The sequence below is a fragment of the Gigantopelta aegis genome, chromosome 4, assembly GCF_016097555.1.
Source record: "Gigantopelta aegis isolate Gae_Host chromosome 4, Gae_host_genome, whole genome shotgun sequence".
NCBI classification, from domain to species: domain Eukaryota; kingdom Metazoa; phylum Mollusca; class Gastropoda; order Neomphalida; family Peltospiridae; genus Gigantopelta; species Gigantopelta aegis.
The window spans coordinates 29267497-29284320 of record NC_054702.1 but is presented as its reverse complement, the minus strand read 5'-3'; the positions used below and the strand labels follow the sequence as shown (position 1 = coordinate 29284320).

At 36.6% G+C, this 16824-nt stretch overlaps 1 protein-coding gene across 1 annotated transcript; it reads left to right on the top strand.

Moving 5' to 3' along the window:
- On the top strand, nucleotides 1-13827 carry LOC121372195 (acyl-CoA:lysophosphatidylglycerol acyltransferase 1-like). The gene is made up of 6 exons (XM_041498479.1): nucleotides 1-98; nucleotides 5547-5846; nucleotides 7874-8088; nucleotides 9072-9208; nucleotides 10757-10893; nucleotides 12506-13827. The coding sequence occupies exons 2-6, from the start codon at nucleotides 5630-5632 to the stop codon at nucleotides 12904-12906; spliced, it is 1107 nt and encodes a 368-aa protein (XP_041354413.1). The 5' UTR covers nucleotides 1-98; nucleotides 5547-5629; the 3' UTR covers nucleotides 12907-13827.
- Nucleotides 13828-16824: the final 2997 nt, after the last annotated feature.

Sequence of the window (16824 nt, the reverse complement as noted above, 5' to 3'; positions counted from 1 at the left end):
GGGAGTTCACTCTGGAATACAAATAAATAAATCAAAGTCCACAACATCAACTAACATTGGATAAGTTACCAAGTCACGCTTTGGTTGTACAGAAACTGGTATGCAATTATTTTAATAGTTATGGAGGTTATTAAATAAAATGTTCTATGAAATCTCGTCAAATCACCTCAAAGTTAACTTTGAAACCAAATGTTTCGTTTCATGCCAGTTGGATCGGTTCCGTGTTCGTTGACGTTACTCGTCTCGAGTTGTCTCACTTCGACAAAATAAAAGTTTGTTTTGTTTAACAACACCACTAGAGCACATTGATTTATTAATCACTAGTGTCCAGAGGGATGTAGTAAGTGTGGTTTTTACTACGTCCGGATCTTGTCACGTACCCTATATATCTGTATATAGCACCATGTTTCAACCGTTTCTCAAACGAAATACTCAAATAGTGCAACAAATGGACGGGATGCGGTGAACTCGTATGGAAAACGAACTCGTATGGAAAAAATAACGGTGAACTCGTATGGGGATGTATGGATATGCAGGTATACTAACTTTGATATTTCTCTTAAATGTGTATTTTGACACTTGTTTTGTATACATGCTTCTTATTTATGTCCCCATCAATCAACTATTTGCGTGTCAACCGCAGTTTGTGCGTCAACGGCAGTCACCTATAATTAAAACACGCATGTCATTAGACTTATTTCCTGCAACAGAAACCGTAAACAATGCATGCATGTTTTGCGTTTCTCACCAGCCCGAACTTAAAAAACACTAGCCAATGCCATGGATGTTGGGCTAGCGGATTTGTCGAACTCTGCATAAAAACTACAAACAAGTTGCTATACAGTTATGGATATATCAGTTTGTTCACTGCATTTTCCCACATACGAGTTTGTCTTCCATACGAGTTCACTTGTGGATTTCCATACGACTTCACTGCATTTTCCCCCATACGAGTAAGTTTTCCATACGAGTTCACCGCAAGCCAAATGGACACACAAACCAAAAAATGTATTACCTACCGTACTCACAAAATCCCGATTGATTATTAACTAAATAAATCTTCAACAACAACCTTAACAAATATTCCTGCCATGTTAAATTTACCAAGTAGAGGGAAGCAACTTGCCGTGTATGTTAAGAAAAGTATTGACTTAACTTGCCCTGTGCACTAATTTAATTACCAGCTATTGGATGTCAAACATGTTGTAAGTCTTAGAGAGAAAACCTGCTAAAAATAAAATCATTACTAGCAAGGGATCTTTTACATGCATCATCACACAGACAGGATAGCACATATAGTTGGGCTCGCAGTTACTGCAGGCTTGCAGACTCCATGGGCTTGGCTATTTTTGGAATAAACATTTGGAAGCGCCATCTAGCGTTTGTTGACATATGCAAATAGATAGAAGGAACTTATGTTTTTGACAAATGCGAAGAAATCAGTGTGAAATGTTCCGTTCTCATGTAAGTTAAAAAACAAATATATATCATGTGCCATTTTTACAAACCTTGAAATAGTAATTGATTCCCCCCTTGCAAAAGTGTTTGTTATTTCCTTCCAGTTCACTCTCAGACTTTCCATGTGTCCCAGACCTGTCGTCTGATATTTGGATTTGTCAGCTGACCAGCCAAAAACTTTTATAGAGACATGTTATGGCTTTTATGGAGTCGCATAAAGGCCACATAATATTAAGACAAATCTGTAACATCACACATTGTTGGTTGACTGAATCACTTAGAGTGCATCAAAATATTTGTTACTTTAAACATATTATTTTTTAAAATTATAAACTGAACACAAATATACATAATAAGGGGTACTGATAATAATATTTAATAAATAAATAAATAAAATAAAATTAAACAAAGAACTGAAAAGATGATAATTGCAGAGTTAGCTCTGGGTGATCAGAAAATTTTGCCAAATTATCTAAAAAAAATGCAAAACCTATAGCTAGTTTGCTACTAAATATTAATTATATTACAATTTTTTTCCCGCTAAATTAAAATAAAATTTGCCAATTGTTGTCAAAATTTGCAATTGGCATATTTGGCGAGTGGCAGAGCTAGTCCTGAATTGGAAAGAACACAAAAACTTACCTTCATGAGCCCAGCCTGTACCATCCACCTCATTGAAAGCAATTCATTGTCCCATGAGGAAAGTGAAGGGTCTGATTTAGAGGAATCGAAATGCTGTGTAATTTGTAAACAGTTTTCTCTACCAGTACACAGAAAATGTGTAAATCTTGTGAGTATCAAATGGGTACAATTTGATAAAGGTGATCACTAGAAATGTCTTATAATAAATTGACAATCAAAAGAAAGTATACCAATTATTTTTTCAAAGTATTAAAAACAACTCAAAACACAAGTTGATGCAAATGTTATATTTTGAAAGTATAATAATTTGGCGATAAATAAACATGAGTATACTCAATAAAACCCATAAAATGATAATATCACAGTGCACAACAGCACGGGGTGAAATGTGCGATTTCATAAAGGACCACTCATAACAAAAGTGAATAAATTTGACCACAAAAAACATGTTTCAATAGAGTGTATGTCCACCATGCAAGCATGGACCCGACGTCGGACAGAGTTTGTTAAGTGCCTAATGATGACATCAGGTATTGCCCTCCACTCCTGCCTCAGTGCCTGTACCAACTGATCCCTGTTCATTGGAGGGTTAGGACGACGTCGAATTCGCTGGCCAAGATGATCCCACAAATGTTCTATCGGTGACAGGTCAGGTGAACGGGCAAGCCATTGACGTTGTTTGCAGCAAAGAACTGTTGCACCACACGAGCTGTGTGAGGTCTGGCATTGTCCTGTTGAAACAAGAGTCTAGGATGGTGTTGCAAGAACGGTAACAGGATGGGACGTAAAATCTAGTTGATGTAACAGTGTGCGTTAAGATTTACGTCAATGACAATAAGGTCTGTCCTCATCACAGATCCACCACCAAACAGTTCAGTCTTCTGAACACAGCACAGAGCTGTTCTCTCTCCTGCACGTCGGTATATCTGAGTCCTGCCATCAGCTCTGAATGACTGGAACCTGCTCTCATCAGAAAAGAATACATGTTGCCAGTTCCGATGTTGCCAACGTTGAAACTGACGTGCCCAACGTAAACGTCGAAGTCGATGTTGCCTTGTCAATGTCATCTCTCTGAATGGTCTATAGGCCCTGATACCATGCTGTCATAGTCGATGACGTACAGTGTGATGACTGATGACATGTCCAAGGCCAGTCGCTGCAGATGACGTCACAGTGAGGAATCTGTTACGTAAGTGTAAGATGGGGAGATGGCGGTCCTCGTTGGCTGTTGTGATGTGGGGTCTTCCACTTCGTGGTCTGTCTGCAGTCCTGCCAGTCACCCTGTAACGCTGTATTAACCTGGTGGTGGTCAATTTTGTGCAATTCAGGATTCTTGCCACATGGACATAACTCGCACCCACCTTCACCATACCAATAACTCTCTCTCTCTTTCTTCAGCAGTTAGCCTTGCCATGTTCTCTGGTGTTTTACTGTTGACTGAGGCATGTTCTAAGCAATGGCACCCTTTTTTATACCCATATGTGCTCGAGTATCATGTTTCTCGTGCAGTATAAATTTGATGAATAAACTCATTTTGCACGTGCAGCATCGCCCAAATGCAGAAATGTGCGACTATTAGTCATTGATTGCATTATAACGAACAATACTGGAACCTTTCTAACCTTCCATGAACGTGTATTGTGTTTATTTATAATAAGAATAATTGGTATACTTTCTTTTGATCGTCAGTTTATTTTCCAGTGATACCAAGGTTGTAAGGACAGACAGCACATTTCTGTACCTTCACTGCATGTAGAATATACTCAGCAAATTTTTATAGTGTTACTGTTCTGTATATTGAAGTGTCTGATTTGTTTCCAGTTTAAAATATCTTGCATTCCAGGATTTGTGTTCAGATTATTTGTAACAAGAATTTTTAAATTATTGGTTTTAGATACCTTTTAACATGATAGTAGGACATTAAAAAGACAAATTCTGGTGATATTCACACCAGGACTTGCTTGATGTTCACGCTCAATAGTAAGGTAACATTTATCAACATTTTGTCCACAACGGGCCTCCATACTAAACAATCATAACACCCGCAGTAACTGAGAGTTCCTTCTCTTTTTGTATGTATGTCACTGCATCAAAACTGGTACATGTTTTCTACTAGAAATTAATAACTTTGGTGGGAATTTTTTATTTTACTATATGCATGAAAGCATGAATAACAAAAAGTAAAAACAAATTGTTAGGTTAGACAAATGTTTTTATTCAGAATCTCATTTTCCGATAATCCCCTCAGTAATAGGGCATACTATGCTACCACAGCCTGTGTGATATACAAAATGTGGTGCACTGGCATGAGTGAGAAATAACCCAATGGGACCATGAATGGAGATTAATCCTAGACCGGCCACACATCAGATGAGCACTTTACCACTAGACTATGTCTCACCTTCAACAAAATAAATACCACATTACAAGTGATGTTATGCACACATATTCTCTGATTTGTGTTGTACATCATTGACATTTTATTTATTTATGACTATCATTCAACTGGATGGAAACAATTCAGTAATTTTCACTTTTTAATTGATATTGAAAAAGATGACATTTCTTGATTCAAATCAGTTATGCTCACTTCTTCTGTATCTGAATATGAATATGATTCGTTATAAAAAATAAACATTTGCCTTATTTATCCTTTAAGCAATTGTGTCCTTATGACAGTAGTATGCAGCTGCAAGGACATCCAAAACTACTCCCAAAGTTTAAGTGCCATGAAAATCTGGTATTTAATGAATGAATATATTTTTTGGGTATTACTTTTTCAGGATGTCAACATTTTTGTTTAGCATAAGCTTAAGTTTTCACTAATTTAATTTATTTAACGAGTTGAACATAGCACAGCAGGCAACACAAGTTTAATTTATGTGCTTTCCAATAATTAATGTTCAAAGTAATCTTTAACATAATATCCATTCCTGGCCAATATACACATATGAGCTGTTTCATAAACTTTGGACTCTAAACTTTCAAATGAATGACAAATGATTAAGGGAACCAAGAAAAGGTTAAGTTTCAGATTTGCAAAACTAATGTAAACCTGATTAATATTGCAACATGTGTTTATTACTACCTTAGTGCATATTCGTGGTGTGTAAATTTTGCAAACAGTCATTTATATATTTACAAAGCTTATCTGTACATAATGAAAATAGTGCATCCATGGATATAAATTTCACTACTTGACGTTGAGCACTAATGATGTGAAATTTATACGTATGCATTTTCACCCCTGTTCAGTGTAATTAAAATATAATTTGTATGTACACTAGTGCCAGAAATGACAAAATGTTGGACATCCAAACAGCTAATGATTAATTGATTAATAAACATAATCAATATGTCATAGACTGACATAGTATTGTCGTTAAACAAAGTGGGTTTTTTTTAATTGAAGTTTCACAGATTGTAAATTTTTCTTTATTTTTCAGACACTTGAGTGAACAACTTACTTTAGATCCTGAAAGCATCATCTCAACGAAGAAGAACAAGAACTATAGTGCTGCTTGCAAATATGGCAGTATTTCCACTGAAACTGGTCTTTTGCACATTTAGAATGCTGTGTGTTTTAGCAACAAACCTTTACTCCATCCCGGCCTATCTCATCTGGATGTTTATGTTATGGCCAATCCGATTCGTTTTCCCCAAGGTGTACTGGAAGTTGGAGGCTTTGTTGTTCAAGGGTCTTCTTGCTATTATTGTTACGTGGCTGTACACTGCAGGATACCAAGGTAACTTACACATACATTTTGTTTTGTTTTTTTGTTGTTGTTTTTAGCATGTGTTTCATGCCTCTGAGAATTGAAAATATGTGCAACACATTTATGGGTTAAGCAAAATAATTTCAAATAACCATTCAGATTTTTCATAACTAGTAATGCTTTATAAATTGGGTTCTCTCTGAATGGAAGATAGGTTATAAAATGAGATATATGCAAGCAAAGCACGTACATGTATGTACGATCATTTCGTTTGCGCAATTTTCTGACACTTGGGTGGGTTTTTTTTACATTCATCATTCTTGTTTAAACTGGCACACAGTGACTTCATTTTGGTTTGGAAAAGGTATTTGGATACAAATTCAGTTTAGTGACAAGATCTATGAAATTTCACACTTGGTTGGAAATGTAAAATGTGCTGTGAAACACTGTGTGTGTTACTTTACTTGTATAACTTGTGCCTAATCCATTTGTTCTTTAAAAAGCAATAAGATATGTTACAATCAAAAACAAATATCATCTCCAAAACTATTTGCAATCAAAGTCTGACTGACTGAATGGTTTTTATTTGATATTTGAGGTAGATCACCTGGGAAGATTTCAAAAGGTTTAGGTGATTTGGTATAAAATGGCCCTGTGCAAGCTTAAAAAAAGATTCAGTATTTATATGGGAACCTAAGAAAAGCAAAAGTGGAGAGAGGACCTTTTGAATAATGATATTGGTTTTGGTCAGACCTTCTAACAGTAGGTCCAAGTGTTCAGTAAGACATTCACCAAGGTTCAAAATTAATTTTGTAGAATGAGAAGCAATCTCTGTTTCTGACATTTTAATATGAAAACAAATACTAGAAATGAAGAAGCTGTTTTAGACCAATTGTAATGAGATAAACTTTAAATTTACATGTAAACTAATAATTTTCGTCTTCTTTTTTTTGCAATTTTTACTTGATCTAATTTAATATTGGTCATCTTAATACTGTATTGACATGGTGGCAGGTTTTCTGTCAGAAAATAATTTGAGGGTAGATAATAAAAACAAAACAAATCATAAGTGCCCTAGATTGTTATGGGTCTGAAATCTTTTCAAATTAGACAGTGCAATTATAATAATATACTTTGACAAAACAGGAATTCCATTACTATAATCTTTCTAAAAATTAAGAAAATGTATCCATTAATTTCCAAGATTTTTCATAGCAATTTACCCATTTTTAACAGAGTTATGGCCCTTGAACGTAGGAGATGTCGAAATTTGTTTTTCAGACTTTTTTCAGAAGACCTTTAGATATTGAGCTGAGATTTTGTGTATAGGTTTATCACGTACTGTTACAGATCTTGTTTGACTTTCATGCCGAATTACCAATTTTTAACAGAGTTATGGCCCTTGAACAAAATTCCGAATTTTTTTCTTGAGATATCAGTATGAAATTTTGTATATAGCTTTATCATTTGTATACAGCTTTACAGATAAAGTTGAAGTTAAGTGGTGATTTACCCACTTTTCAGAGTTATGGCCCTTGAATTTAGGAGATACAGAAAATTGTTGGGACCGGTAGGGGACACGTATTGCTTTAGCAGTACTCTCAAAATGCTTGTGGTGATTTACCCACTTTTCAGAGTTATGGCCCTTGAATTTAGGAGATACAGAAAATTGTTGGGACCAGTAGGGGACATGTATTGCTTTGGCAGTACTCTCAAAATGCTTGTTCCCTGTTAATTTTGAGCCTTGTGACCTAAATTGAAAATGCCCAGTCAGATGTGACAGTGCTACCGTCCTCTGTGGTGTCATGGTTAAGCCATCAAAATATAAAGCTGGTAGGCACTGGGTTCATAGGTCATAACCGGCTCCCACCCAGAGAAAGTTTAAGACCACTACACCTTCTTCTTACTCACTAACAACTAACCCACTGTCCTGGACAGACAGTCTAGATAGCTGAGGTGTTTGCCCAGGACAACTTGCTTGAACCTTAATTGGATATAAGCATGAAAACAAGTTGAAATGAAATGAAAAGAATGAGAGTGTTGTTGTCTGTTTTCAGTGTACGAGAGCGGCGACGACATCAGCAGTCTGTACAAGGAGTCGTGTCTGGTGATCTGCAACCACCAGTCGACCGCAGACATCCTTGTTCTGATGACCGCACTCCAGGGGAAGGGTCTTGTCGGGGGACACGTCATGTGGATCATGGACTCCATCTTCAAGTTCACACACTTTGGGGCCGTGTCATTGGTCAGAGAAGACTTTTTCATACACCAGGTGATTTGTTTATAAATTTCTGATGTTTAAAAAAAGTAAGTAAGAGAATCAGGGCTTATATCTAAAGGGAATACTTGTAGCGGATTTGAGTAATGACTATAATCATTTATCATAATGTTAAAACTAGGATTCCATATGGTTTGCTATCATGGCAAAAATATCCAACTGTTATCCGCTGTTAGTTAGTTTTAGGCTTGGGGATAGAGTTAGATTTAGGATTAGCTTTTTGGATAGATTTAGTGTTAGGGTGAGGTTCTCTATTCATATCAATATTATGGAGTGGATATCTTTCCGTGGATACATACATGTAGACACACATGCACACACATACACACACACCACAAGACTGGTAAGCCCTAAAAAGTGTATCATGTACAAATATGTTTGTGTGTACACATACTCTGTAGTATAATTCTAATAGTCTAGTCATAGTCATTATTATATCATTTCATATGTGTATAACCTTTAAATATATATATATATATATATATATATATATTACCATTACATTTCACAGTGTTCTCGCTGCTCCATTAAAGCGGGGCGGCCTGCCCTGCTATTGCATTTGGTCACCCTTCTTTCATGTTCTGCCGCCCTCATTTATTTTTCTACGCCCGTCTTTAATACTGGGAGGCAAACACACAACGATATTTGGTAGCCAATCTTTACTTTTCTTTTATTTAATTTTTTGTTTGTTTGTTGCTTTTCAGGGTTTTTTTGTGGGGGGTTGGAGGATGGGGTGTCGCGCAGCCGCCCTCCTTTACTTTTCACCCAGTGAGAACACTGATTTAATGTACAGTTTGACTATATATATTTATCTTTATTTACTTAAATTTACATATTTGTTTTAAAATATGCCATGTTCTTTGTAATATTCATGTACAGAGAAATAAAGTTTGATTTTATAATTACAAACAGCATAATGTTTTATAACACAACATGCAGCAGAGAATGTTGAGACCGTAGTGTGTTTTGTGTTGTAGGGAAAAGAAGGACGGATAAAGGAAATCCAGCGACTTGGAGCTCACTTGAAGAACAGTTTTTTCTTATATTTCAAGAAGTGGCTGGTTTTGTTTCCCGAGGGTGGTTTTCTCAGAAAAAGAAGAGATGCTAGCATAAGGTAGCCTATACTGTGATTACACCAAGTATACACTGTGCCCCACCAAAGTGCCAGATATGAAATTAAGTCAGGGGTGGATGCAGAATGTTTTTATGAGGGGTACGGGGTTGCAGAAGAGTATTCAGAGAGGGTGCAGTGGTTATGATATGGTAGTTTTCCTTGAATATCAAGCCAAACAAGATATTGCATGCCCTCCATGGTAAATACATTTATTATATTTCTCTAAAAAAAACACTGTATTTTTTTGGAGCATTTTGTAATTTGGAGGGTGTGCACCCCCAGAAAGTTCCCCCTAGATCCATGCCTGCAAGTTGAATTTGGAAAATACATATGTCGTTTCTTAACAAAAAATTAACAAGAAGTTAAAACTACTATTTGTATGTTTAATGAGCACATTTATTTTCTTACATTTTATTTTACCAAGTTCAACTGAATGTGATTTAAGTATTTTAAAATAAAATTCATCAGATTGCTTATGCATTCAGTGGAACTCCTCTACTGAATACCATCAGGATCATGTTAACAGGGCTCCAACTTAACGACAGCACTGATGGCAATTGTCATTGCTGAGATATAAATTGCCATAGGTAGAGAGCATTACCGATGGTACTTTTGTGCCATCAATAAAACTCCTCAACAATGGCAAAATATATACACCTGGTGTACATAATCTACCAATATTTAACATTTTCACATTTGAAATATGTCTACATACAGCAAAATAACCTTTTAGTCATATTTATTTTCTGCAAATGTCACACAAAAAATTGCCATAGAAAGATTCAAAATTGCCATTGGGGGGCTGTTTCACCCATGACAATTCTTTTTAAAATATTTTTTTATTTTTTATTTTAAAAATGCCGTGGGAGACAAATACTTAAGTTCGAGCCCTGATGTTAGGTCATTTTATAATAAGAGTCTTGTTTTGTCCTATCCAGAACACAACCTTTCAGAGCAAATAATTTATGTTTGAAGTAATTTGTACATATAGAGATAAAACGCAGTATTTGTACATTGCTGGGCCTAGGAATAATTACTATTTAAATTACACAGGCTTGAATCGTTTTTATTTTTAAATTATTTGCAATATAAAGAAAGTGTTTCGGATGGGACTAAACAGAGATACTTATATCAAATGACCCAGTTTTGTTGGTGGTGGGTACAAAAAGAAATTCTGATACCCACCCCACCCGTCTCCTAGGTGATACATTCCAGAAGAGTTTTAATTTAATATCTGTCTTTCTAAATGTGTTGTAGTGCACTTTCTTCTCCTTTCCATGGGATTGAAAAAGGCTACAACTGGGAATATTTCTGTCTCACACAAGTCATGTATGTTCTGTCTCACACTAGCTGTGTTACTGTTAGTTAATATTTCAGAACATGATCTCCCCATTCTTCATCATGTGACATTGCCTAGAGTCTCACACTAATTGTGTTACTGTTATGTTAATATTTCAGATATGCTAAAGAACATGATCTCCCAATTCTTCATCATGTGACGTTGCCCAGTCTCACACTAGCTGTGTTACTGTTATGTTAATATTTCAGATATGCTGAAGAACATGATCTCCCCATTCTTCATCATGTGACGTTGCCCAGAACAGGTGCCATGAATGCCATCATAGAGGCCATTGCGGGTCAAAGACAAATTGCAGATAGTAGAATCGACAAAGAAATTGCTGAAGGTACTGCTTTTTTAAAAACAACAGAAGATTCATATAGACAAAGAAATACATAGACATGTCAAACCTGTACATACTATTATTTTATAGTACACATACAGTGATGCTCCATTCAGATATCACATATTAGCTATTCATGATTCTAATTTACTGAAAATAAGTAATACAGTGAAACCAGTCTAAACCGGATCACACTGGGGACCTAATATTTACCTGATTTAGACAGGATCCAGTGTTTAGAGGGTCACATTTTAGGATCATGAAATTTGGCTGATTTTGACAGGATTCCAGTTTGTTCAGGGTCTGGTTTAGACAGGTTTCATTGTACGTTAATATATTTAAATTGTTTTCTAGCAGGTCAGTAAAAAAAGAAAAATTCATGGTTTGAAATTATGGACGACTTATAAAAAAAAAAAAATACAGTGTTTATACATACATACTCACATGTACCACACACATTGAAAGTGTATATATGCAGGCTTAGCAGTTACATGTAACTCACACATTTTGAGTCTGTGATAACATTCCCTTGATGTGGCAGATATTTAATATTAGCTTTTTATTACTCCTTCAAAGAGGGGATGGATGTAGCCCAGTGGTAAAGCACTGGCTTGATGCACGGTCGGTCTAGGATCGATCCCCATTGGTGGACCAATTGAGCTATTACCTGTCCAAGCCAGTGCACCATGACTGGTATGTGCTATCCTGTCTGCGGGATGGTGCATATAAAATACCCCTTGCTACTGATAATTTTTTTTAGCAGGTTTCCTGTCTAGGACTATATGTCAAAATTGCCAAATGTTTGGCATACCAATAGCCAATGATTAATAAATCAGTGTGCTCTAGTGGTGTCATTCAACAAAACAAACTTTAACTTTATATATGAAAAAGTTTAGTTTGTTTAGCGACACCACTAGAGCACATTAATTAATCATCGGCTATTGGATATTAAACATTTGGTAATTTTGACTCGTAGTCATCAGAGGAAACCCGCTACATTTTTCCTAATACAGCAAGGGATCTTTTATATGCACTTTCCCACAGACAGGAAAGCACATACCACGGCCTTTGTCCAGTTGTGGTGCACATGTTTGGAACGAGAAAAAAAACTATATGCTAAATGGATACATCGAGGTGGTTCGATCCTGCGACGCAAGCACCTCGAGCGAGCACTCATCCAACTGAGCTAAATCCCACCTCATTTATAGATGAAGAAAATCTGATGTACAGTTACATCCACACACACACATGCTTACTTAAACACACATACTGTACATATATATGTGCTTTGAAGGCATAAATCACACATTTTGAGTCTGTGATTACATTCTCTTGAGGTACATTCATATGTCAAATAGTTAATGACCAGAGCTCACCCTGTATATGGCCAAATTAGCCAGGTGCTAATTTTTTATTAAAAGTGGCTACGACATTTAGTTTTGGGCTAATAAAATATTCCTTAAATTAACCACATTTTAATAATTTTCAAGCTAATACTTGACATACATGTACATATCTAAAAATTAGCTAAACTAAAATTTGTTCCAGTGTGAGCCCTGAATGATTTTTTCATTACTGTAGATATACGTTGATGTGATATATATGTTCCCCACAGTCTCATCTAATGCCCAACTGGAGTGGGTGATCGACATGACGATAGCCTACCCACAGGGCCGCCCGCTGGATCTCCAAGGAGTGATCTTCGGCTACTGGCCCCCATGTCAGGTGGTGGTGCACTACAAGGCCTACCCGTTCGTTGACATACCGTCGGACCTGGAGAGCCTCACCAAGTGGCTCTACGACCGCTACGAGGAGAAGGAGAACATGCTGGACCACTACTACCAGCTCAACAGAGTGCCCAGCTCGGAGTTCCCACGCAGGTGTTTGCCCCTGAGGACAGACGGTCTGATGCAGGTGGACATCTTACACATTTCCCTGTATCACCTGTTCTTCATCGTGTCCACGTACCTCCATATACTCTACATCTACGGCCCCTTGCTCAGTCTGTTGTTTTAAGATGCAGAATCATTGTTGTTTGGTGTGCATGCATTTTCAGAATGAAAAACGAGGTGTTCTTTTGCTGAGGTTTAAAAAAAAGAAAAGAAAAAAAAGTGTGCTTAATATATTCCTAACAGATATTATATGTTATGTTTTAAAATGTTTAACATTTTAAACAGATTTTAAAGAATGTTTACAGTGTTTTTAACAAGTGCATACAAATGCTATTGTCCTCCTTTTTTACAAGGCATGTATCCTGTGTGTGTGTTTTTGTGTTTATGTGTGTGTGTGTGAGTTGTTTTCCTCTGAATAGCAAACGTATGTATTTAAAGGGGCGTTCTCACTAATGCAGTTAGTCGCATCGATTTGTCACATGCGATCGATTCATACTGTGAGAGCATCTAAATCGGAACAACTTTAGTTTTATACTTTCCGATTTTTGTAGGGCCAACAAATCACATACGATAAGTTGGTGCGACTAATCGCATAATGAGAAGGCAGCTCAAGCTACCGTATGTTTTGTCCTACAGTTTAGGGTTGCATAGATCTAGAATACAACAAAATCTTTTAAATCGTCAATATCCAGTTTGTACTGATTGCACATCTTACTTCACTCCACCTTGGATCTTCATTAGCAGATCTGAATTGACCCAATACTATGTCATGTTAGTCATTTTGAATGTTTTACGGCTTGTTACCTACTGGCAAGGATTTGATTAGTTAAAAGAAAGGTCATATGGACATGGCTAACATTGGCTTTGATTAGATCTTTTAAAGGGACAGACCCTAGTTTCAGCCCATGGAAATGCACACTAACTTTAGTTAAGTTACAATTGAGTAAAACCTGAGTCTGTGACTTTGAACTTGTGAAATACCCTCTAAAAATAGACTAAAACTTGAGTCCATAACTGTTGCTTCTCAGACACACGTGCATTTTAAAAAATATGATAAATGCACCAGTATGACCAAAAACACTTCGAATGTATGGAAATGGATAATCTAAACAATAAAATCTAAGTAAAGTATGATTTCAGTTATCAAAAATGGCTCTAATAGTAAAAAACATACCTTAGTGTTTAAAAACTAGGGTATGTCCCTTTAAAAATGACAGTACGGCCTATGTGTTGAAAAATAAAACATCCATCAGCAGATGTTGAATCCTATTTGCACAAGACTTAGTTCAGGGGGTATTTATATCAAATCATGACTGGGTTACAAACTTGGTGCACACACATAATAAATAATAAATAAAATAATTTAATTTTTAGGCCGCCCGTTATAAAATTGCGCCAAAATTTCTCAGTGAGTACAAATTTAGGACAATTATATTATTATTAGGTATGCACACTTAAATTAATTAATGTCCCTATTTCCATTTTTTGAGTACTAGTAATATTCCAAATTTTCCTTTTAACTTTCTGTCCCGAGTCAAGTCTCTGGCTATCCAGAGACAAGACTCGGGACGGACATGCCTGAAACCATAGTGGTATATGGGCATGTTAAAAAAGTTCAAGCTCAAGCGCACACACATACCACCCCTCCAGTTCAAGGCTTTACTTTAAAAACACATGCAATACGGTCATATAACCAACCATTTGGCAGTGATTTCCCAATTCATTTCACTGTACAACCTGACAGTCGAGTGGACTATATCTAAATATTTCAGATTTCTTTTCAAGACAAGTTGCTCCGTTTTGTTAGTCAATACTACAGTATTAATAGATCATATTTGTCAATAATTATTTGTATTCCAGATGTGTGGGAAGAGTTTCTTTTTTTTAAATATATTTTCTGGCAGGGCATTAATCAACCCACCTACCCCCGAACCTTCACTCATCACATTCTAACCCCCTGCAAAATTTCCTGCACATGTGCCTGTATTCAAGACCTCTTGTTACATATCATATTCTCCACTTGGTGTGTTTGTCATGTCATGGTTACAGAATCAGTGCGAATACATATAACCCATCCACTTCACAGGGATACAAAGGACACACGATATGGCCATAAATATAAGTATTTGATAGTCCAATCTAATCAAGATTGATCCCATGATTACAAAATCGGTGCAAATACATTATTCTTCTTCTTTACAAGGCAAGCAAAAAAAAAAGGTCACAAGAGGAGTGTTATAAATATAGAATGTAATCTCTATATAATTGGTCTTAGCCATGAGCAAAGTCACGGTAAGCCAGCGGCGAATCCAGAAAATCCATTTGGGGTGTGGGGGGGGAGGGCAATGACATGAGGTGGAATGCCAATGGAACTTTAGGGAAGGTTTGGAGGAGATCATAGAAAAAAAATGAAAATTAATATATAATAAAATTATAACTCACCAAATTTAGGGGGCCTGGGCCCCTGCCCCCCCCCCCCCCCACCCCCCTAAATCCGGATCTGTAAGCAGAAGATCACTACCCTAAAATGATGCCAGGCGAGCAATCACATGAATTTTCAAATGAATTTTTCGATTTCCGATTTCCAGCTCTCCTAAACCTTACTAGGTGAGATGGAGGGGAGCTGGAGTGATCATTCACCTTTCCTAGTAAAGAATGATATACACGGTCCAGTGAATATTTGTACAAATCCATGACATGGTTACAACATCAATGTAAATGGTGTTGGTCGAGCACACTGCCACTCAACAAGACAACAAAACACACAAAAGGGCCGTATTAATAAACATTTGTAAGTTTCATTTCCGTGGATTCCATTTTCTTTGCTAGGGAAGGAATAGCAGCGGCGGATCCAAAAAATCCATTTAGGGAGGGGCCCCAATGACATGAGGCGGAATGCCAAGGGAAATTTGGGGATGGTTTGGAGGAGGATTGTAAAAAGATGAATATGAATATATAATAAAATGTTGCAAAATTTAGTGGGGGCCTACGCCCCTGCAAACCCCCCCCCCCCACTCCCCCCTTGATCCCCTTCTGAATAGTCAGACATTTTCAAAACATCCATTTCGTAATTCATACAGCCACAGTACTACAAATATCTGTCATATTTTTATTGTAAATATCGTTATGTTAATAGGAAGGAATGATCTGATATTTCCAAAACAATTATTATTTTTCCATCTTAACACAATCAAGAAATTTCACAACACTGACAAGTCTGCCATCATTTCTTTGTTGTTGTGTCTGCCTTCTTTGTTGCTAAGGAAGGAATAATCTGAAAACTTTTTATTTCAATTTAGCATCACCATAACTTATAAAGGATCTCCATAGCAACACATTAAAGTTTGTGTCCATGGTTGCCATCTTTGTTGCTTTTGGGAAGACTGGGTTATGTTTTTTAAAACAAGCAATTTGAAGCATATCCTCCAAAAGAACTTTTGCTGATAACTTTTTAACTTGGTTTTGATGTTGCTGAGGACACTTTATGTTTACCATGGAAATCTATTTTTTGTTGAAGATGCTTTTGGCAGGGTTTTTTTTTTCTTTCTAGCCTGTTGATAGGAGGGGATCATTAAATACAGGCAAATAGCACAAACGATTCATTATACTGTCCCTAATACTTGCAATTAAGCTTGGTTTGTTTTTGATTGGTCAATACAGTTTTGTTCATCTGCTTTACTGGTCTGTTTACTACAGCACTTACATGTTAGAGGTGGCTATTCCTTCTTTCCTTCTCTAAGCAGGAATGTGCCACAGTGGGTGCTACTAGTCACTACTTGTAAATGAAGTACCAGTACTTAAGGGGTGTTCTCACTTTTTTTTTCCAACTTTATTTTAGTGCTTATATCTAATTAAGGTTCAAGCATGTTGTCCTGGGCACACATCTCAGCTTTCTAGGCTGCCTGTCCAGGACAGTGAGTTAATTGTTAGGTGGTTAGTGAGAGAGAAGAGGGTGTAGTGATCTTACACCTACTTATTGAACCTTAAAAATTCACTCTGGGTTGGAGACGGTACAGAGAAGCGAACCCTGTACCTACCAGTC

Excerpts from the sequence above, each read along its gene's own strand:
- LOC121372195 (XM_041498479.1), top strand. The coding sequence starts at position 5,630 with ATGGCAGTATTTCCACTGAAACTGGTCTTTTGCACATTTAGAATGCTG. Across the intron at positions 8,089-9,071 it reads AAGACTTTTTCATACACCAG|GGAAAAGAAGGACGGATAAA; the intron begins GTGATTTGTTTA and ends TTTGTGTTGTAG. Across the intron at positions 10,894-12,505 it reads CGACAAAGAAATTGCTGAAG|TCTCATCTAATGCCCAACTG; the intron begins GTACTGCTTTTT and ends TGTTCCCCACAG.